Source organism: Watersipora subatra, chromosome 7 (genome assembly GCF_963576615.1).
Source record: "Watersipora subatra chromosome 7, tzWatSuba1.1, whole genome shotgun sequence".
NCBI lineage: Eukaryota > Metazoa > Bryozoa > Gymnolaemata > Cheilostomatida > Watersiporidae > Watersipora > Watersipora subatra.
In genome coordinates, this window is record NC_088714.1 from 51,535,564 (window position 1) to 51,559,110 (window position 23,547).

Consider the following 23,547-nt stretch of genomic DNA (forward strand, 5'->3'; position numbering starts at 1 on the left):
CCACCAATATCATCCATGCACTTGTTCATCAAACCAGCGCAAAATTGTCACGTATTCATACGCCTGTTATTATCATTATTTATACTTGTTATACATCTGTCTTGAAGGTAAGAACTTCTTACGGTATTTACTGCACAAAGTACATTGTAATGTTACATTTCACTGCAGATCATAGCCAGCAAACAATACTCTAGTTACTGTAAGTAACTATAGTTACTAATTTTCAATGAGTACTCTACGTATATAAAATTTTGATGATTTTACCAAGGAGTGTTTGCATCAGATAATAACTATGGGTTTCTATACCTCTTTATACATTTTCGCCTTCCGATGCCAACACTGAAATGAATTAAAATCATATTATTGTATACTAAATGATTTTTCATTGTAATCGTAGCAAAACAGACTTTATTTAGCTATTACTTACTAAATATTTTACATACATTTAAACACATGTACAGATGTTTTTTGTTCCTAATCCCGATTTCTTGGGACTTCCCATCCTGGTGAATGGGAAATTCCGACATCAAATCTTCTGCGATACGGATTTTTCATTCTAATATTGTATTATCGATAGCTAGACAAACTGAACTACAGACGGAGTTTGAGATATACATGTATATATGCATATATATCTCAAAGACATATATATATATATATATATATATATATATATATATATGAGGCAGATGTGTCCCATAGATCTACCATATATTTATGCATATATATATATATATATATATAAATATATATATATATTCATATATTGGTAATGGGATTTGTGTTCCTTGCCTAAGCTCTGAGCTGCACTGATGAGGCTTCAATAGCCGAAACAGTACTGTCTGTAGCATGAGTATATGCTCCCTTACTTCGGTTTGGTTGAGCACTCTGTGAGAGGTGCGGCACTATTAGCCATTGTGCAAAGCTCATCACTTTTGTGATTTGAGCACTCTGGTGCCAGCACATTGACTTTTTTAAAGTCTGTGAGGCAACTTTGTTGTTTCATGGCAGGAAGTCAACTCTCATTGGTAATGGGATTTGTGTCCCTTGCCTAAGCTCTGAGCTGCACTGATGAGGCTTCAATAGCCGAAACAGTACTGTCTGTAGCATGAGTATATATATATATATATATATATATATATATATATATATATATATATATATATATATATATATATATATACTCATGGTGGTGGTGGTGCACTCTTGTAATCCAACTACTTGGAAGCTAGGCTGGGAGTGGTGGTGCACTCTTGTAATCCAACTACTTGGAAGCTAGGTTTGGTGGTATATATATATATATATATATATATATTATTAATATTAACAACTTAGCTTCAGTCATGGTTTTTGCCAGCAACAGGGAAATATCAAAGAAAGCTCACTCGCTTTAAAAATAAATGACACTTAGATCTTTGCAATTTTCGGTATATTTTAACTGGAACTGAAGTAGGGTTTGGCTATCAGGCGTACTCAAACTCTGCTTCGTTTTCAAATGGCTAATGAAACTATTAGCTGTTTGGAAGAAAAGTATGTTTTTGAAATATCAGGGAAACTCGTTTGCTTTGGAAATTGATGATAAATAAGATTTGGCAGACTTTTGTTAAGCGTTTCCATTAATCTGGTTGAAATAAAGTAGAGTTTGATGAAGCATACTCTTTGGTATTCTTGTTTGTAATGATTTGTATCCATACAAAAGACACCAACTAAAGCAACATACTGAGGTGGTAAAACCTATATTTCTATATATGTTTACATACAAAGAGCACATTTTTGTAGTTTATGATAAAGCCCACACAGAACTTACAAGTTAATAAGAAACATAGAGTTCAGTATGAAATGGTTAAGGCTGCATTGATATGAGTTATTACTGTATTAGATACATAAATTGAGTTCTGGGAATAAATATCAAACGGCTTACAATATAAAGTAGTGAGTTCTTATTTCGGCAAATTCAAAACACTGAGTGCATTGACCCAACAAAAGCTGAACCATGTGTATCTCATAACCCATGTCCTTGAAATCGTAAAAAAGCAAAAGTTTTATAGGGGTGCTATTGAGGACGACCAGCTCTTCCAGGACAGTTATGACCATACACTGCTGAGATACTTGGGTAAACAGTAAGACAATTCCAACAAAAATGAGCATTACATTTTGTGCAACTCATGCGAAAACATCCTTCATTTTTCTCAATACCAAATCCACAGCCTGGACACTTTTTTCGATTTTCTGGATCTTCTTCCATCCATCTACCTATTGAGTTGGAATCGGGGTCAGCTGAGCAAGCCTCATTTAGTAAATGGGCATTTTTGTGACAACGTGTGCAGGTTCTCACAAAACACATAGAACAATGATAAGTTTGAGATATTTCAGTAGCATGGTAGATGTTAGGGCAATCGGGTGTTGGACAAAATTCGTATTCCTTGTTCCGCGCCACAAAGGATTCCACAGAGGCATTGATCACATCATTTGTGATGGAAATATCATCAATGCACAGAAACTCATTGCAATCTTCTGCAGTACAACAGAGTGGAAAAGACTTGTTTTTGATAGTACTTTTCATCCAGTCATTGAAGCACTCTTTGCAATAGTGGTGGCCGCATAAAGAAAGTTGCACTTTGTCTTCTTCAACTTCATCCAAGCAAACCGGGCATTGAGTTTCAACTCTGCTACGATTTCTATCAACGGCTTCTTTCTCAAGTTTGTCCAACTCTGCTTGAATTGCATGATAAGCATCAGATGTCCCAAGGTACTGTATTTCATGTTTTCTGAGATCTAATCGCACACTCACGGAACCCTCGATAGCATTCAATTCATGCAAGTCCACTTTGTACTTTCGCAAGAGCAGTTTCATGAGACCAGGTGGTTTGCCACCTCCTTTCAACGGAAACACACTTTCCAAATGATTTTTACTGCCGAGTATTTCTAAAAACTCAATAAGTGCTCCCTGAGCTGTTACTGTGTTTGAAAGGCCGCCATAGAGATTTAATCGATCTTGTCGTGCATCCTTTTCAATTAGAACTCCTGTCTGATCCATCACCTTTTTGAGCATTTCATCGTGTTTACCAGTCAAAAGCGACCTACTGAGTGTTCCACCACAATCAAATGGTACTCCGTATATTATCTGTGAAAGTTCAGTCTGAAGCCTCTTGAGATTGTTGTGGTCATTCGATCGACAGTTCAATGTTCCAACCTTTTTAAATTTTGGCTCTACACGGAACTGAGTTGTTGAACCTAGGAGTGTCGCCCTCTGTGTAATGTCCTTTTCCAAAAAATCATACACTTTGACAGGCAGTTTAAAAAGATATGTCCAGCTAGCAATGAATTTCAATGGCCTGCACTGATGATGTAGGTTACAAAGTTCTAAAGAGTCTAGGAACTTGAGACATGAAGCTATCGAACCCATTTGAATGAAGCATCGCACAATACGACACGTTTCTCTGTCATTAAGAAACTTTACGGAGGCCAATGTCAGCCCAGAAGCCTGCAAAGAAGGTTGTAGTAGTGCCTTGATAGCTTGATGATCAAGTTCAATTTCCTGAAATGCAGGCTCAGACGGAATGATAATGTTAGGATTACAGGCTCGAAGAAAACTAGGCATATTATCCAAAATCATTTTGTCTGTGCAATCTTTAGGAACAGGCTTCAGAAATAAATTGTTGTAATCTTTCTTGTTGCGCCTTGCAGTGCAGGTTGTGAAACCCAACGAAAATGATGCTACAGTAAAGAGATGCTCGTCTAGCAACCCTGGAGGCAATTTCACAAACGCATGCTCTTTGCTTGGCCTCCGCAACCATTCGACAGTGATGGAACCGCGAAAGCCATCTTCTTCAGTAGCTGTTTGAGGTCTATGGTGAGATTTCAAACAATGAAACAAAGGAAAATCTCTAGCAACAGCCTGTGCAGCTGAAGATGGTTGGCAGAATTCCACAAACCCCCATGTTGTGGCTTGTTGTTCTACCTTTTCTATTTTGATAATCTCCCCAAAGCCTGACAGTAGTTCTGAAACTTGCTGATTTTCCAAAAGTGAAGCATCGCATGCTCTTTTGAGGACAATCTTTACAGAAATAAACTCATCTGGCATCACACAAGAACAGACTTTACCTCCAGCTCCTAGATAGACCTTCACATCAGATTTACCATCAACTCCAACCTCCTTCTTTTTCATACGTGCAGCGTCAATCAGGGGAGCAACGAAATTAGTCTGGATGTACTCATTCACCAGCTGATAATCACTGTGTCGCACTATTAGATTCACCCATAAACTGTTTTGCTTCGGTGGTGACCATAGCAAATCAGGCACTAGAAGGCAGTGAGCGAAAACATCCTTCATCTCATTCTTGATTGCCCGACGGGTATAGTAAAGATCTCTTTGAATAGCAGGTCCAGCCTTTGATAAGGGAAACTGCCCGACTAGCTGCGTGATGTACGTTTCATTCAGCCAACCTCCGCCATAGTTGTAATTAACCTGATCAACTTTGCTCACCGAAATCAAATATTTTCGGCTGGTTTCCAAAATGTTTTCAAAGATTGCAATCTTTGGAGCCTCTCCGCAATAGCTCAATGTTGAAGAAGGATGAAGAGGGCAATACTTTTGCACTTGCGGAACAAAATAACCAACTCGGTCAAAGCCAGAAAAAAAGCACAAATTGTTGGGGAAGAAACAAGCAAGATAGTTCTTCTCAATGACTTCCAAGTTGTCGAGAAGCAGTGCTTCTTCTTCCACTTTGATATTTAGTTGGCGATTGAGACATTTCCTAAGTTCTTTGACCAGACTGTAGGCATTCTTCATGAGCTTGGCATTGATGGAATTCTCAAAACACCATTGACCTCGGTTATGAGCTGGCTGAGACTGCCAAGAAGCAAATAGCTTTAGAAATGTAAAAGAATCACCACATTTGTCGAGAAATTTGGCTTTTTTGGCATCCGCTGCTACCTTTTCCTCATCAGTTGAACCTCTATAAAATACCATGTTTCCTTGAATGCACATGGCAGCCATTGCTATGTCTTTGTAGCCAACACCATGGTCGCAGCAAAGCAAAATGAACTTGGCAAATTTGGGATCAACTGGAAGGTGCACCATCTTCTTTCCAATATCGTTAAGACCACCATCAATGTCTAAGCACCCTAAACTCTTCAAAAGCTCATGGGCACTTTTCAAACTTTGTTTATCAGGGCTTTGGACAAAATCAAAAGACAGGGGGTCTTTTATGCCCAATGCAATAAGACTCAGTACAGCCTGGCCAAGGTTGACACGAAGAATTTCAGGCACAGCTATCTCTTCCATACTCTGATAATCATGCTCACTGTACAATCGGATGCATTCTCCAGACTCAACTCGTCCCGCTCGCCCTTTCCTTTGGTCTGCTGAACTTTTACTGATTCCACATATGACTAGTTTTGAGACATTTACTTTCGGATCAAACTGCTTTTCTTTTGCAAGACCACAGTCCACTACATATTTGATCCCAGGAATGGTGATAGATGTTTCGGCGCAGTTGGTGGCAAGCACAACTTTTCTACGACCATCGGTAATGGGTGCCATAACTTCAGCATATTTTTCAGCACTCAGCTGTCCGTGTAAAGGAAAACATACAGCATCAGCCAAATCAGCCAACTCCTCTGTACCACGCTCACAATCTAATGGTGTTACCAAAAATGCTAATATATCTCCAGGTTCTTTCTCTGCATGCAGCTGTTTTACGCAGTCAAGAACAAACTGCAAGTACTCATTAGCAGAAGGTAGACTACCATGTGAATAAGAAACATCTACAGGGTACATTCTACCAGGAACCCTCACAACCGGACATTCACCAAAGTATTTCTGAAATACTGCTGGGTCGATTGTGGCCGATGTGATGATCACTTTTAGATCTGGACGTTGTGGAAGACATTTTTTGATAAGACCAAGCAAAAGATCAGTAAAGATGCTACGTTCGTGCGCTTCATCAATCACTAGAACTGAGTATTGGAGAAATAGACGGTCTTTAAGACACTCATTCAGCAGGCAATGATCAGTTGAAAATACAATCTTAGTCTCATTAGAAACTTTTCCTTTCATGCCCACTTGATAACCGACAAGGTTTCCTAATGCTGTTTTCATTTCTGTAGAAACACGTTCAGCGAGACTCGTTGCTGCCACTTTCCGTGGCTGGGTGCAAATAATTTTATGATTGCCATTAGCAAAACCATGCTCATAGAGGTATTGGCAGACTTGTGTACTTTTGCCTGATCCCGTATCTCCAACCACTATGCTGACTTGCGATTCGCTGATGGTCTTCATGATTTCATGTTGGTATGAGTACATGGGCAGTCCAGCATTGAAGCGATAGCATTCTCTCCCCATCCTTAAAATTTCCGCTTTTAGATCAGCCATATCGTCTACCATAGCAAACTGGATTTGGCGATATCTTTGCTGAAAGACCGTAAAACGTTGTCTGTACTCGGAAACCTACAGAAATTAAGGTATAAAATCAAAATTTACATTTATGTCATAGTTCATAATTATAAACTTGTATGTTTTTGACAGACTAACCTGGTGATCATAGTCTGGTCCCCAAGGAATTTCTTCAACAGCTAGTTGGTAATCTCTGATTGCTTTATTTGCTGTTTCGTCAAGTAATTCGTTAGCCAGCCTCCTTACTTGATCCCCGGCTCCGCCAGCCGCTTTGACAGCCATAACTGAAATTGACAAACTAAATGTACAAAGTCTTCTAGTAATGGTTAATGCTTGTAAAATAGAAAATCACTAAAACTGTAATACACAAGTTGTAGCATTAAAGTCTTGGTAACTTACATCAATGAAATTATATAATTTTAGTAGTTGAACAATTTGTCTTTTAGTGTAAGTACCTGCTAATGCTTCAGGTAGGCCAACTTGCACATTGTTCATTCAACCAAGCTGGTGCAAGTCTGCCAAAAAAACTAATGATATGATTAGCAAACGCTGACATTTTTTTAAACTAACAAATACTAATATGACTTTTAAATGAACCATAAATTTACCGTAGCGACAGTCATAAAAATGTGACTGTGTTTCAACGGTTTCTACATGACTTATAGTAATTTTAAATTTATTTTACAATGGTAATAAAATGAAAATAAAACGCTAATATTAAACTTCTCTCTAAAAATTCTTTGGGATGAGAAAATATGGTTACAATTGCATATTCTTCAGCCATTGTTATAATTATGTATGCTTTTTATTTTGTGACATTTCCAAGATACAAGTGCATCAATTAAAGTTTGTAAACATTTTGAACAGCTTCAGTTTTGATCAATTCAGCGATCAAACAACAATGTGAAGTGAAAAGAGTAGTCAAAGGCATCAAAATGGATGTGGTAATATCCATTTTAAATTTCCATAAAATATCCATAATTTTAAATATAAAATTTAAATATCCATAATTTAGATTCGGAATTAAATTAATGTTTCAATTTACAGTCATACCTCGAAATACGATGAAAACATGCCCCAACATATGAAGAAATCGAGATACCAGCAAGGTTTGAAATACAAGAATATTTTGAGATATGAGCATACAAGCTTATTCTATATGCGGCCACCAAGTGGCCAAGTATGACAGTGGCTGCTTTCAGGCACAACATCGCTTGAATCGTCTAGTCGAATCAGTTTAAAAAATGTTTAAAAGAGGCTGCTAAAAGTTATAGTAAAAACGAGGCAAAAAGAGTTAAGCCGAACAAAGATAATAAAAAAATTAAAACGAGGAGAAAATTAGAGTTAGGTTTAGTAAAAGATTAAAATGCAGCCTCAAGTGTGCGTTTAGTAACCTAAATTCATTTAAGTTAAGTTCAAAGTTTATTTTATATCTTGTCACAAAGTGCAGCATACCAAATGTATTGCATTGCCATCAAGTCTCTCTCACACTGCTGTTATTCACTACCGTTATCTGCTACCGCCTGTCTCAAAGGTAAGAACTCTATACAGTAATGAATATAATGTCACATTTTTGCATATCACAACAATTAGATAGGTATTTGTTAATGTGTGAGTGTAGGTGATGAATTAGAAAATTTAAAAAAACATGTTTTTCCTTTGTAACATCCTGTTTTTCTTTCAGAAAATGAGAACGGATTAATTTGTATATAGTTGTTTTATTTAAAAAAATTTGACGTGAGATACAAGTGAATTGACTTACAAGCTCGTATCCCAAAGTATTCCTGTATACAGAAACCAAACTACTAGGACATGGATTGCAATTGAATACTTTCTTCATTTGAACTTCTGTTGTACAAAATACAATACAGCATACAATCGTTTGTCAGATTTAATATTAATGCATCTATAAGTTCACCTGATGATGTTTTTGCTATATAAGTAATAACCTTTATTGTTACCAATAGCCTCTCCTTTTAGCCTTTACTTTCGTTGTTCATTTTTTGTTCGTCTTTTAAATATTATGAAACACCAGTGCTATCTATAACCATACTGGTTATTAATTGATGCTTTGTAATGGAAGTATGCAAATTATGGCAATATATGAAATTTAAAATTAAAAATTTAATTCACTGTAGATTTCTAATACAGTAGATGCTCCTAAAATGCAAATTTCATATAACGTAAAAATTTATGCAAAGTTTTTTCTTCGTACTACGAAAAAAACTTCATATAACTCAAAGTGTCAAGTCGGGGGGAGTTCTCAAATTCAATTTGAATGGCAACATATCTCGCTGCACTTGTAAGAGAAACAATGACGAACGTATAGTGTTGTATACAACTTCCATAAAATTTCAACATTCACAGATCGTCAAATGCGAAACAAAACAAAGAATAGGTAGCTGCACAATTGTTCATAAATACTTGAAAGACGATCGATTGGTGCAGGTGTTACAGCGTCGGACTACCAATCTGAATATCATGAGTTGATGTGACGTCAATGCTTATCTTCTATTCTAACCTTGACCCATGAACACGAATATATGACGAACAGGTAAACACCACCCTTTTTATAGTGACAATATATTTTTGTTTTGCTTTATTGTAGATGTATAAAATATTTTTATTAGTTTTGCAGAACAGACTTTGCTTTTTAGAGAAAATAAACAAATCGTTTTAAATGAACGTCAAAGATGTGCGCTCCACATCAACTTATTGTAAAATTACCGCAATCCTAGTCTATAAAACCAGTGAAATTGATCAGAAAAAGGAAAAAGATTGTCGATGCAAACTAGTCATGCAGCAGTTACGGTGCAGCCAACAAATTAAAGAATAAGTCTAGTGTCTCCTTTTTGTATGGCCAAAGGGGTGAGTTTGGTAAAATCTTGGAACAGATTAGGCAATTTACTTACTTATTATATCTTATTGTTTGTATAACATAAAACCCCTTTGATGTGAACGTTTCTAGTATGCATTATTTATGATGTATCGCCTACTGTACTTTCTACTGTCCCAATAAATCATCACCAATGAAATTCGTTCTTCTTGGTGAAAATAAATTTAAAAGCAGTCCATTTAGAAAAAGCCGTTGTTGCACAATTAACAGCACTGAACAAAAAATTTGGAATGACAGCCATCTTTACAACTGCTGACATATAAAGCAAAGTGTGTTGATATGATTTGCGACTGCTGAATGCACAAATTTAATTGACGGTTATTGATAGATGTCAGCTAAAAAAAAGTTTTTATCTATCTTAAGGTCAACCTTTAAGGTCAAACTTTTAACTGTTTTTATGAGCGTATTTAGGTCTTTAACTAATAATATTGTTAAATATAAATAGTAGAATATAATAGAATATTATTAAATGTACATGTAATAGAAAATAAAATATTGTTAAATATATATAATAGAATATAATAGAATATTGCTAAATGTAATAGAAAATATATCATTGTTAAATATATATAATAGAATATTGTTAAATGTACATGTAATAAAAGATATTATGAAGGAAATGAAACAAGAATCATAAATCTTGCAAATAACGTTCATTAACCCGATAGTTGTCGCCCTCGGATTTGTTTGGTCCATTCCTACGCAATGATAAATTGCTTTAGATAACCTCAACTTGCTTAACTCAAACAGTTTTTTTGCCTAACGGCTACCGAGACGGTTGTTATCGCTTTAGAATATCACTTTATTCCAAGCCATACAGATAAACCTGAACTTTTAGTAGTTTTTAGACGTCGTGATTACCATCATCGGCAAAAGATTTTCGTTAACGACTTTTCTAAAGGTTTGCAAAAATCAAAATTTGCCAAACATCCGCTTAGCGATGGCCCTCCGAAAGCTAGGAAAAGTGAGCTAACCTTCAAATAAGCTTAAAGAAAATCTGCAAACTTGATCTTGGTTAAAAAACTCAAAAGAAAAAAATGTCTTTTTTCTGAGCATTTCAACAGTGATCAAGTTTTGCCAATTAAATCTGAAAACGTCCTGGCAATCACATCACTTCAAACAACAAACCAATCTCAAGTGATAGATAAGTCTCTATACTTTCTGATGAATTTTTTTTAAACTTTACACTAGAAGCCTTTCAATTTGCAACAAGCCATTTATGCATTTGATTTATATATAGTTTGTATATGTACATTTATCTACTAATAAATACAAGTATATGGACTTGTGACAGTGCTCTGATAACTTGAAAGCTCTGATAACTCGAACACCTTTTCCTATCCCTTCCCACAATCCTCGATCTCTTCAAGCACGATAATACGATAGTTTTACCAGTTGCGAAGTCACTCGATAACTATCGGTAAACTCTGTCTGCTCATTGATAATTCGATACTATCGCTATCGGTGGGACAACTCAAACAATAGTCGATAACACCTTTTCAAACAACAAATGCCATCCTTATTTAAAACCATCCTTGTATGACCATCCTTACCTGTTCTTATAGGTTGGTAACTGTGACTCTAATCCATATCTCTGTGTGTAATACAATGCCAGTCTGAAATAGATTATAACTTGATATGATGATAAAATGTGATAAACAAGCTATCGGAAATCTCTCTGTCAATATGAATAGATGAGTGAGCACAACAGCTGTGCGGCATCACATCACGTACTGTCACTATTCCTACTGCATAAAAACATGTCTTGACTACATACATTATCATAAACTTTGAAGAATTTTCCATACAGAGTAGTACCATTCATACTGACATAAGCGAGCCTTTGCCAACTTTTATTGCTCTGCACCCCACCAGCTTCAGACCACCCTCCTCAGACAATCATTCGTATCATCGCTCTTTCAAAACCTATGACAAACAAGCTTTTACTTTTGATCTCTTTAACACCAACTGGCACTCAATATATAAAACAAACTCTACTGAAACAAAGTACAGTGAAACTTGGATAACTCAAACTTTAAGGGACCGAGCAAAAGTGTTCGGGTTATTAGAGCGTTCAAGTTATCAGGACAGTCATAAGTGCACGTATTTATCAGTAGATACATGTACATATACAAACTATATATAAATCAAAAGCATAGATTGCTTGTTGCAAGTTAAAGGGTCTCTCGTGTGAAGTTTTAAATATTTTTAATCAGAAAGTATAGATATTTTTCTATCACTTGAGATTTGTTTGTTGTTTTAGGTGATGTGACGGTCAGGACGTTCTCAGATTAAAATTGGCAAAACTTGATCGCGGTTAAAATGTCAGAAAAAATACATACGTATTTTTCTGTGCGTATTTTTCTACCAAGATCAATTTTGCAGTAAGCCAGTTATTACAAAACTGCTTTACTATTAAAAACCCATTATCAATTTTGCCGATTTTACTTTAAATTTATCTGAAATTTACCTCACTTTTCTTGCTTTTGGAGGGTTATCGCTAAGCGGATGTTTGGTAAAATTTGATTTTTGCAAACCTTTAGAAAAGTCGTTAATGAAAATATTTTGCTGATTTTGTTAATAACGAGGCCTAAGAACTACTAAAAGTCGATGTTTATCTTTATGGCTTGGAATAAAGTGATGTTTTAAAGCGATAGTAACAACCGTCTCGGTAGCCGTTTGGCAAAAAAAATGTTTGAGTTAACGGAGTTTCGGTCGAGTTACCTAAAGCCATTTATCATTGCATGGGAACAGACCAAACAAATACGTTGAGTTAACCGTGTTTTCGAGTTATCCGAGGGCGAGTTATCCGAGTTTCACTGTTTAACACTTTCTTAGACATCTTCGAAACAATTTGCAACAAGCATGCTCCTTTCATTAATACCCCTTCATCACCCAATCACACAACTAACAGAAAACCCTAGATTTCAGCTCGTATATATACAGTACATGTATAAGCTCATTTTAAAACGAGACTACCTCTTCTCTCAAGCACTCAACTCACCACTTACCTCAAAGTTAAAAATTTGATATAAAAAATTAAGGAATCAAATAACCATGGAGCTTCACAATGCCAAATCAAACTATTTTGAATCCCGAATAAAAAATGTTTCTGGGTCTAAACACCTCTGGCAAAACTTAAATAATGGGATTGGCAAAACTAAATCATCATCATCAGCCCCAAAATCTATAATACATGCTGAAAAAGAACTGACTACAGAGATTGATATAGCCAACACCTTTAATATCTATTTCACTTCCATTAGTCTGTCCCTGGCACAAAACTTTGAAAAATTTAATCATAACCCAGAAGAGCTAACACAAAGGACATCAACTAAAAGTTTAACTTTCAAATTATGGCAAGTCGGCATCAATGATGTTACTAAGTTTCCAAAAAAGGTTAACTCAACCAAAGCAACTGGACCTGACAAAATTCTATCAAAATTAGTTAATGATGCAGCAGAAGCTATTGCTCCTCTAATAACTGACATTTTAAACTCCAGCTTAACAACTTCTCAAGTACCAAGTAAAATGAAAGTAGCTAAAGTAAAACCCTTGTTTAAAAAAGGCTCAAATAAAATTTGCTCTAATTACAGACCCATTAGTTTTCTACCAGTGCTAGGTAAGATAATTGAAAAAGCTGTAAATAAACAGAATATGGAATATCTTAAAAGTAATTTACTGCTTAACGATGGGCAATATGGTTTTAGGAGAAAGCGCAGCACCAAGGATGCACTAATTAAATTGAAACAACGTTTTAAAATCCTTAAACGATGGTAAATGTGTTCTTGGCATCTTTCTAGATTTTAGTAAAGCCTTTGACACAATAGATTATAACATATTGTACACGTAACTCCACAATCTTAATTTTGACATCACCACAATTAATTGGATCAAAAGCTACATGTATCTAACCGAACATAAACAACATGCTATTATTGGAAACACTTTATCTTCCATACCTCAAGATACCTCAAGGTACCTTGAGGAATAGTTTTTTAATTTACATAAATGATTTAACACATGTCACCAACCTTTTTACACCTTTGCTCTATGCAGATGACACCAATCTCTTTTTGAATCCTCTAACATCAATGAGCACATAGATCGTTTAAAAAATGAACTTCTAGCTATTCAAAACTGGTGCACTTCTAACAAACTCACCTTAAAACGTTGAGACTAATTTCATGTTAATAAAATCCCAAAATAAATTTCATCTAGCTAACACTCATCTCATTTTCATTTTCAACAAACCTATTTGTCAGACAGATCACACTAAATTCTTAGGTATTTTCATTAATTCTAATCTCCCTTGGAAAAAAACACATCGAATATTTGCTAAAACAACTGAGACCCTTATCAGGCTTACTTTACCGCATGTTTGAATATTTACCCCACAATCCTCTGCTTTTATTATACAATTCTATGGCTAATTCCAAACTTTCATATTGCATTGAGGCATGGGACAACGTGCCTCCCATCCATCTTACGAATTTGATAACACTTCAAAAGCGCATGACAAGAACCATTCACAAAAAAAGCCCTGTCTCACCCACACCAAACCTCTTTTCAAATCATCATCCATACGACCTATCAGTTCACTATATTCATAACGCATTATACTTTCAGTCCATCATGGTATTTATTGTAACTACATCCCTCGCACAATTTACCAAACTCGATTCTCAAATTTCTGTCTAAACCTCCCACAATCTTCTTCCCGTGCAAGCCATCGCAAGGTAGATTACCAACTGGCTATTTTTGCAACCAACTTCCTAATACTATAACAAACATAGAGAAGGTGGCCAGTTTCAAGAAAAAACTTACATTACATCTTTTAACAAGTGAATAAAACCTAATTACTCATAAAAATTGATCTTGATTACACGGTGACGACAAGCCCAATGCCACGACTAACCATGCCAATGCGTATTATGGGCTTCATCGCTCATCCGGTTTTTTTCTTTTGTTTAATTACTGTTAATGATGAAAATAAACCAAAAATCAAAATTAAACATGACTACTGTTAAAAATATATAACAAGTTTTGTGCATCAGCAAGCATCAAGGCAGCGGATGACGATGTTTTGATGAATGTTCAAAATCAATTTTGGGCGTTGATTACAAAAGATGATGTATAAGATTTTAAGGTGTATTTGAAGTTGCTATAAGTATGAGGTAGATATAGTGCGATAAAATTTCAACAATTCATTGGATAGTATTTTTACAGTCATTGGAGTAAAGACTATCTTAAAACCATTGGGTGGCAGAAGTGTTACTAACACTGAATATGGAGAAGTGGTGTGAGATCTTGATCTACGCTTAATTTTTCCAGACAAAGTAAACCACAGCTAGTCATATGACAAACATGTTTGGTTAAAACTGCAAATTTTTATGTGGGCGTAGGCTTCAAGATCATTACTCCTAGACAATCCAAAAAGACTCTGATTGCATCAACCAAACAGTTGGGTTAATTGAGTTTATCTCTCTCCTATTTTCTGAAAACTTTGCAACGATTTGTGGTTTAATAGAGCCATGATTTTCTAAAACAGTCTTTAGGACGTCGCCTCACAAATTAAACATCATCCGACCACATTTAATACAGCAAAATCATCCCTGGTTTTGGAAGGAAAATCAAATAAGGTGCTGAAAATATTTCAGTTACCAGTATGTACTTGCGTAGGTTGATATCAAGCTAATGGCAACCAGCTCACTGTAAAAGTCATTCACAAGAGATTAATGAGGGCAGCCTCTTGCTGAAATCTGACCTGCAATGTCAACACAACCTTTCTGCAATGATTATAATAAATATGAACAGACAAGCCAAGTCTACATTGAACCACCCCCCCCCCCAAAGGTATGGCTATGAATAAGCAATTAATATAGTTGGGCTACGGTGGTCTCAGAGATCATGACGCAATGTTAGACTTTTATCCTTGTCATGTGACCTATAGGTCATGTGACCTAAAGTAGGAGTGTAAGAATTATTTGACACTGAATAATGTAAATATTCTCACTACTTGTTATCTCATAATTGTGCGTTATACCTGAGCAGACAGTGAAGGAGAGCTATTACGAGGGTCAGACAATAAGTAGTACGAATTTCGTCATAACTTTCGTTCTATTTTATCTAGCAATTTAATACTTTTTGTAATTTTATGAATAGGAGTTGTCGTCTCATACCAAAAAACTCCACGTTTTAGTAATTAAAATGTTTCATATTTTTCATGTTCAAAATGGCTGTCAAGCTGAAAACATGCTCGCACATAGACAAAAAGCTGTTATAGGATTTTCAACAGGCGAAGGTGTAAAACCAAGAGTCATATCAAGTAAAATGGAAGATCATTATGGCCAAAGCTGTATGATCAGTACGTAGATCTGGCACCAAGTGATTTGCATATTTTTTAACCATTACAGAATCACATGATAGACAAGCATTTCACTACTATTACAGGCATCGTTGAAGCAGTGAGTAAATGATTTGGAATCCAGCCGCCAGAATTTCATTCTGCAGGAATTGAGAACCTTGCAGGAAGGTGGAGCAATTGTACAGAAAAAGGAGACTATGTTGAAAAGTGAATATAAATGTAAAGCTCTATCTTATCCCATGACCAAACACAAGCAAAGCGATATTTTGGGAGCTTTATGATAAATGCATATGCGCACACAACTCACGAAAATTATTCATGAACGGCCGTCCCAAACCCTTGTGCCCAAATCTCATCAACAAATTTAACCATTTTTCTATGGAGCCGTTTAAGCATAATAACGATACAAAACACATATAAACCTATTTAAATATGTTACCAAGTCTTTGAAATTTGTAGACAATATCCTAAAACTAACCCATCTGATCGGATTATATATCAATAGACAGATTAATTTGGCCTAAAATCGCCATTAAAACTTGACAAGCCTTTTTTAATCAAAATTAAGACTGACCAACGAAACGCCGATAAGGCCGTGCGACAGAGAGTAGAACCATTACACCGTGGGCAATTCACGAGAAAAACGTCCACATTTCACCAGTCTATGGCATTGTCCAATTGCCGAAGATTTCTGTAATTAACGTAGAAGAACTGAAAAGTAACGGTTTCTTTTTTACCGATTTCAAAGTAACTGACATTTTGGACACTTATAATGAGTACTTTCGTATTCCAACTGGTGTCCAAAGCAGTGAAAGTAAAGGAAATGAAGATGATAATATTTTAACGATTCTTATAAGATTATTACAACATTCAATTATAAGAATAATTATTCGATTTTATAAGATTATTATAAGGTTTAATTATAAAAATAATCATTTGAATTTCCAAGATCGAAGTATATAGTGACCGATGTTGGGCAATATGTTACTGTTATTACTTTTCTAAATAATTTTGTTAAATAGATTTTCTAAAAATCTAGATAAATATCACAACTTCTTGATATTGGTTGCTATCACGTTTTGAAATGTAAACAAAATTGTGCATTGGTTTTCATTTCTCAAACTTTAACACCAGTTTTCTCAAAACTATGTTTTCGCACTGATGGTAAACATGCATTCAGTTTATTGACCATAGAATCTGCTGTAATTAAGCTGGAATCAAATTTTTTTTGCAAAATAACTGAGAATTTTCTCCTTTAGCTAGTGTACGTAGATAACTCTAAATCCTACACACCCGATTTAACCATGGTTTGTGTGATCATGACCCATTTCTTCACTTTGGTTACAGATCGCTGTCAAAACCATTCTGCATTCAACACAACCAACTTTCAAACTGTGTATATTACACAGCAGCTTGCCATTTTACTTCTAATATTGCATTTTTCCTATTGCAGGGGAGAGATATAAACATAATTTTTTCCTTTCATTATTGCTGTCCCTTGTACATAATAACACCCGGTACATTACAGCTACCATTGCAGTTCTCTTATTGCAATGCAATGCCATTTGACTACTAATATTGCATTTTTCAACCAGCGGTACCCTTTCTTTTTTCCAATATCACTTTGGTCGTGGGCTGTATGACAGGGGAATTTCTAGTAAATTAAAATAGTTGGAATTTTCTTACAGCTTTACTAGACTATTTAGTGTAGAAGTTCAACAAGCTTCAACCAAATCAACAAAAGCGCAGAGATCACACTTTTAAGTAAAAAACAATTAAAAAAGCATAAGTTTGCTTTAGCAATTATTAAGAACTTCCACATCTTAACCAATTTTATTTTTCTCGTAATATCCCAACAGAATACCTTTAATGTATCTAAAAATCATTTTATAGAAAACCAAAAACAATTCCAGCTACCGTTGTTACTACTGTATTTGTTTATGTCATAAAACTGAAAAAGCTAGCAACAAAGCAAACTTAAATGGGCAATAGAAACAGGATTGAACACTATTCTCGATACCTTGATGAAATATTTTGCTGACCGGTTTGTCATCAATTTATTTTCAATTGAAGCCATAGATACGGTGGCAAACTATTACGTCAATGCTACAGTCACAATGTGTTAGACTTAGCAAATGATCTACATATTTTACAAGTTTACTACAACCATTAGTAATAGGAACACTCTCTTATCGATTGGTCATTTTCAAGTCAATAAAACAATATATTTGTTAATATCATCAAACTCTTAAATAGGAATTTATTTTTTTAAAGTCTGTTTCATATGTTGGAGTAAATATTCCTTTAAAAGTAACACTATAATATAATATGATATAGCATATATTGCTTATTGCAGTTATTCTATTGCACTGCAGTGCCATTTGACTGCTAATATTGCATTTCTCAACCAGCAGTACCCTTTCTTTTTTCCAATATCACTTTGGTCATGGGCTGTATGACAGGGGAATTTCTAGCATAAAGTGAATATAAATGTAAAGCTCTATCTTATTGTAATAAAATGTTATGACAAAAATTCACTACTTATTGACTGGCCCTCGTAGAGCTGCCAATATCATCCATGCATTTTATAGAGTTTTGTAGAAACTCTAAAACTCTGTTATGGGATTGTGGAGGGGTTCGACAATTAAATGAATTAGCCTGTTTATTCCTTTATTTTTGATTCATCAAGCCGTGAAACCTGTTAAATTACATGTAAACCATAAGTTTTGATACCCATAATATAAGCTGATACACAGTTACATAGAGTTGAAAACATTGTGCATCAATTGTAGTAAAATTGCATAATCGTACGTCATACATAACAATACATCATAATTTCAACACAATTCAATTCAAGTAAATTAATTAAAACGGCAATTTAAGACAAATTACTGACCTGTGCCTCTATAAATTCCCAGTCTGTTTACTCTGTAGAAAAGCTGCAATATGTTGCATTGAAATAAAACATTTTATTATTAGCTATAAGCGCTTGCAGATTCAAGTCTGGGTGAAAATTGGCAACAGGTCAAAATTTTCCCTGCCAGGTAGATCAATCTAAAGTTACAATTGGCCAGAAACATCAAGTCACAGGCAGCAAGGACCAATGATGAGGAACCCAGCCAACTTTCTACAGGCTACCACTGCGAGACAGAGAGACTTCATGATCGTAGGCACTTGATTCTAAGCGCAATAATTTTTTAACCATTTGATGAGGGCAACAGATATCAAAACTCAGTTGCACCTGGCTGAGATGTTTCCAATAATCGCCATGTTTAATTGAGAAGGCAGCCGTGAGTTGCCACGCAAGAAAATGACTTATTGTGAGTCACTACACACTTGTTCATCGAAGCAGCAAAATTGTCAGGTATTCATATACTACAGTATGAGTATGATTGACAGCTGAATGGGCCAACTACTTTTATCTGACAAGCTAAGCAGGTATTCTTATCTAGCGCTTGACAAAAATTCACTACTTATTGACTGACCCTCGTAGAGCCACCGGTATTGTAAAGACTGGTTCATGTAGATTTGGAGAATAACTGGCTTGAATCGTTAGATATCTTTCAATTTATTGAATCCAAAACGTAAAAACTAAAAAATGTATAAACAATGAATAGTACAATGTTATAATAATACATGGAGAACAGAGAGAGAGAGAGAGAAGAGAAAGGGCACAGATAATAAGCTCAAGCCTCGTGGAAGTTAATAAAACATATAGTTCAGCGTTGTTGTTCACAGCTCTTTAATAGGAAATAATTATGTCAATGATAAAGCTTCAGTTGCTGCCAAAAATCTCAGGGTTTTGATTCATAATGTATCGATATTGAATAGTGAATGACATAATACACGAGCATAAGAATATTATAATAATTGTATGCATAATATTGTATAATGATATAAACTGACCTCGTAGTCTCTTTAGAACCAGCTTTATGTAACCAAAAATGACTGAACTTTAAAGCGTTTATAATATAATGACGCGTCCAATACTATTGTGATACGCTGAGTTTCTTATAGCTGTTCAATAGAACTCAGCTCTACCGTATGAAGCTGATGCTGCCGGTGCTCTCCTTTTTGTACCAGACTAATCATGTAAACAAATTATTCACACAACAACAAATTAGAAGGTTAAGATTTTGAAACTATTTTGAAACTATTGCATTGCTATAACTATGAGGGGCTTGTTGAACCACATCTTTACTATTTTAAGAACCTTTTATGACAACAGGACCCTGTGCAAAGGTAGCGCAATAAATCACACCGCACAAAGCAAGGCTGGGCTCAAACAATCACCCTCACTAGATGAGTGGGCCCACGCTGCCGCAATAACCAGCCAAAACACAAACAACAACCCGCTGTCACAATATCTGGTGATTCAATTAATGCAAGGCAATGTCCTGGTGGCTATAAACAATTATCACTTTCTTTGCAGATATCATCCATGCATTTGTTCATCTTGTCAGCCTAGGCTAAAGGACGGTTCACTCTATATCGCCGCATGTTGGCTTTTTCCTGTGGGCGTTCATCATCGATTATGTGAGCCGTAAACCGATGGCCTCGATGAAGCAATGCAGACGCGCCAGGAAAGTTTGCAGCTGTCCAACCTTTTGATTTTTCGCCGAGCATCGACTACTGCCTGTACAATGTGAACAATTTCGGCGGAAATAATTTGTGGTCGCTGATAGCGTAATTTACATATTTCTGTTTAAAATAGTTGCTGCGAGACTAGTTTTTGATTCAAACATGCGCAAACAAAAGGTTTCTTTGCGGAAAATTAAAAAGAAAAATGAGAACACCACATCATGGAGTATCTCCTGATGCAAACCTGGATGGGTTTGTAATAGTTTGAACATGGTTATCCTTGCCGATCACCGGAGTACTGTGGCATCAACACCAAGATAGTGTGAACCAGCCTGTATACTGTACAAAGGACATAATTTGAATAGATTTTATTTCATCTGAGGTTGTTTTGCATTCCATGAATTTCTCATTGTGGTTTTGTGTCTACTAGACTTGATTTTGGTTGAAAAAGTAGCATCTGTTACAAAACAATCATTTAATTCTAATGAATATTTCATATCGATAATAAAGATAATAAAAGGCAGTAATCAAATTCCTTGTTATTCCCGAGAGCAAAAGCATGACTGTGAGAGTTGGAACAATAATAGCCAGTTTGTATGATAGGGTTGGTCTTGGCCCATTTGAGCTGGCAGTTTTAACCACATTCTCAACTGACAAACAACCTCCAACCAATCCCAAGTTAATTTAAATATGTCAAACTTGTAGTACTGGTCATCATAGACATTAGCATAATATGCTAGTGTCTCTGAAGTATATTATACTTCAGAGAGCTCCAAGGAGAATACTTTGTGCTTGTTAGTGTCTGGTAGGGGAGAGCGGGTTGGCTGAAACATGGGGATGGTTGAAACACCTGCTAAAAATACATGTTACTTTTAACTTATATTTTTCTCCCCTCTACAATGAAAAGGTACCAAGGTTACCTAGCAGCCATCATTCTTTCAGGTTAATCAATAAATGAGGGAGCAGGCGAGAGCACTTTTTTCCCATTCTTTTGACATTTTAGCTTCTTATTAATATTGGTAACTTGTCAGATTTCGGATACTTGGTTGAACATCTTTCATTGTAGGAATTTGAGTAAATAATTTTTAGATAGCCCCAGTATGGAGTGCCATTTGTAAAATTTTGTGATATCCACAATATAAAAACTTTTTTAGTATATAAGTTCACATGTTTAATATGTGAAGATTCATGTTTAGTATGCTAACTTACATATTTAGTATGCTAACTTACATATTTAGTATGCCAACTTACATATTTAGTATGCTAACTTACATATTTAGTATGCCAACTTACATGTTTAGTATGCTAACTTACATATTTAGTATGCCGACTTACATATTTAGTATGCTAACTTACATATTTAGTATGCCGACTTACATATTTAGTATGCTAACTTACATATTTAGTATGCTAACTTACATATTTAGTATGCCGACTTACATATTTAGTATGCTAACTTACATATTTAGTATGCTAACTTACATATTTAGTATGCTAACTTACATATTTAGTATGCCGACTTACATATTTAGTATGCTAACTTACATATTTAGTATGCTAACTTACATATTTAGTATGCTAACTTACATATTTAGTATGCCGACTTACATATTTAGTATGCTAACTTACATATTTAGTATGCTAACTTACATATTTAGTATGCTAACTTACATATTTAGTATGCCAACTTACATGTTTAGTATGTGAAAATTCGTGTTTAGTATGTCAGTTCACATGTTTTATATGGCAAGATTCATGTTTAGTATGCTAATTTTCATGTTTAGTATGTGAAGATTGGTGTTTGGTATGTCAAAATTCATGTTTGGCATGCTAACTTTAATGTTTTGTATTGTGAAACGCGCATGTTCGCTATTCCGCCGCGATCCTGTTTGATATGCCAATACGCATGTTTGTTATTCAACTTTTATTTTATATGCGATCTCCTTTTTATTACATTTCGAAGAAATGCTCCTAAGTCAATCGCGCCCTGTTTTACACGTAGCCCGCGGCCCATCGATAAATAGTTGGCAAACGTGGAGAATTTCGATCAATAACCCTGGGGAGCGAAGACACTATAGCGAGATTTCCTCACTTGCGTACATCCGAAACTAGCTTTGCCACACTCGTTTAATAGAAAATTATTTCAAATTCAAAAGTTGCTTGACTTTGAAAAAGGTAAGAGTCAAGATTCTATTAAGACTCAACTTTCTATATGTGATTTTTTATCACAGCAAGTGAGTATTGTAGGTTACTGTTCTGTTTTGTAGTAACAACGACGTAGATTTCTTCAACGACCTTTTTTTTATAATATATTGAGGAAGTTAGTTATTAGATGTTATTAAAAATTAAATAGTTATTGAGGAATTCCCCAAGTTTGCCAACTATTTATCGATGGGTCACGGGCTACATGTAATACAGGGCGCGATTGACTTAGGAGCATTTCTTCGAAATGTAATAAAAAGGAGATCGCAAATAAAATAAAAGTTGAATAACAAACATGCGTATTGGCATATCAAACAGGATCGCAGCGGAATAGCGAACACGCGCGTTTCGCGATACAAAACATTAAAGTTAGCATACCAAACATGAATTTTGACACACTAAACACCAATCTTCACATACTAAACATGTAAATTAGCATACTAAACATGAACCTTGCCATATAAAACATGTGAACTGACACACTAAACACGAATCTTCACATACTAAACATGTAAGTTGGTATACTAAATATGTAAGTTAGCATACTAAACATGAATCTTCACATATTAAACATGTGAACTTATATACTAAAAATGTTTTTATAGTGTGGATATCACAAAATTTTACAAATGGCACTCCATACCCCAGTGATGCTATTGCTGTATTGAATAGTGGTTTAGGCCCTAATTTTAAATAAACATTTTAACAGCTGAAATTCAGTTTAGTCTTTATATGGAGCAAGTTGAAACAAATTAGTGGGAATGGTTGAAACACTTTGTTACCGTTTCAACCAGTCCCATATTATATTAGCACAAATATCTTCATTTAATATGAAGTTGTTTTAATTTGAAGGTTGACTTGCAACAAAATTCACATTACAGTTATTTGGTATAAAAAGGTTCCCCATGTTTTATTCTGCTGTGTTGTACTTACAAAATATGTGGAAATGTGATTACAAGCTTTTAAAAATTCAAAAATGAACAGTTAATCGCAGCCACACAAGACCGCCGTAGTTTGGATTCTCTTTCCAAAACCTCTCAAATGTGACGTAGTTGAACACGACGCGCTTCTGTTGACACTTTCATGCCCCCTCATTCGTCAAAA

General features: G+C 35.2%; 1 protein-coding gene across 2 annotated transcripts; it reads right to left on the reverse strand.

Moving 5' to 3' along the window:
* Positions 1–1,735: 1,735 nt before the first annotated feature.
* LOC137401240 (uncharacterized) lies at positions 1,736–15,024 on the reverse strand. 2 transcript variants are annotated; one of them, XM_068087652.1, is made up of 4 exons: positions 14,958–15,024; positions 10,847–10,909; positions 6,536–6,681; positions 1,736–6,415 (listed from the first exon to the last, which is right to left on the reverse strand). In XM_068087652.1, exons 3-4 carry the CDS (start codon positions 6,677–6,679, stop codon positions 2,054–2,056), a joined length of 4,506 nt encoding a protein of 1,501 aa, XP_067943753.1. In that variant the 5' UTR covers positions 6,680–6,681; positions 10,847–10,909; positions 14,958–15,024; the 3' UTR covers positions 1,736–2,053. The 2 variants fall into 2 exon arrangements, with proteins under 2 accessions (XP_067943753.1, XP_067943752.1); XM_068087651.1 differs by having other exon boundaries at positions 1,736–6,451.
* Positions 15,025–23,547: the final 8,523 nt, after the last annotated feature.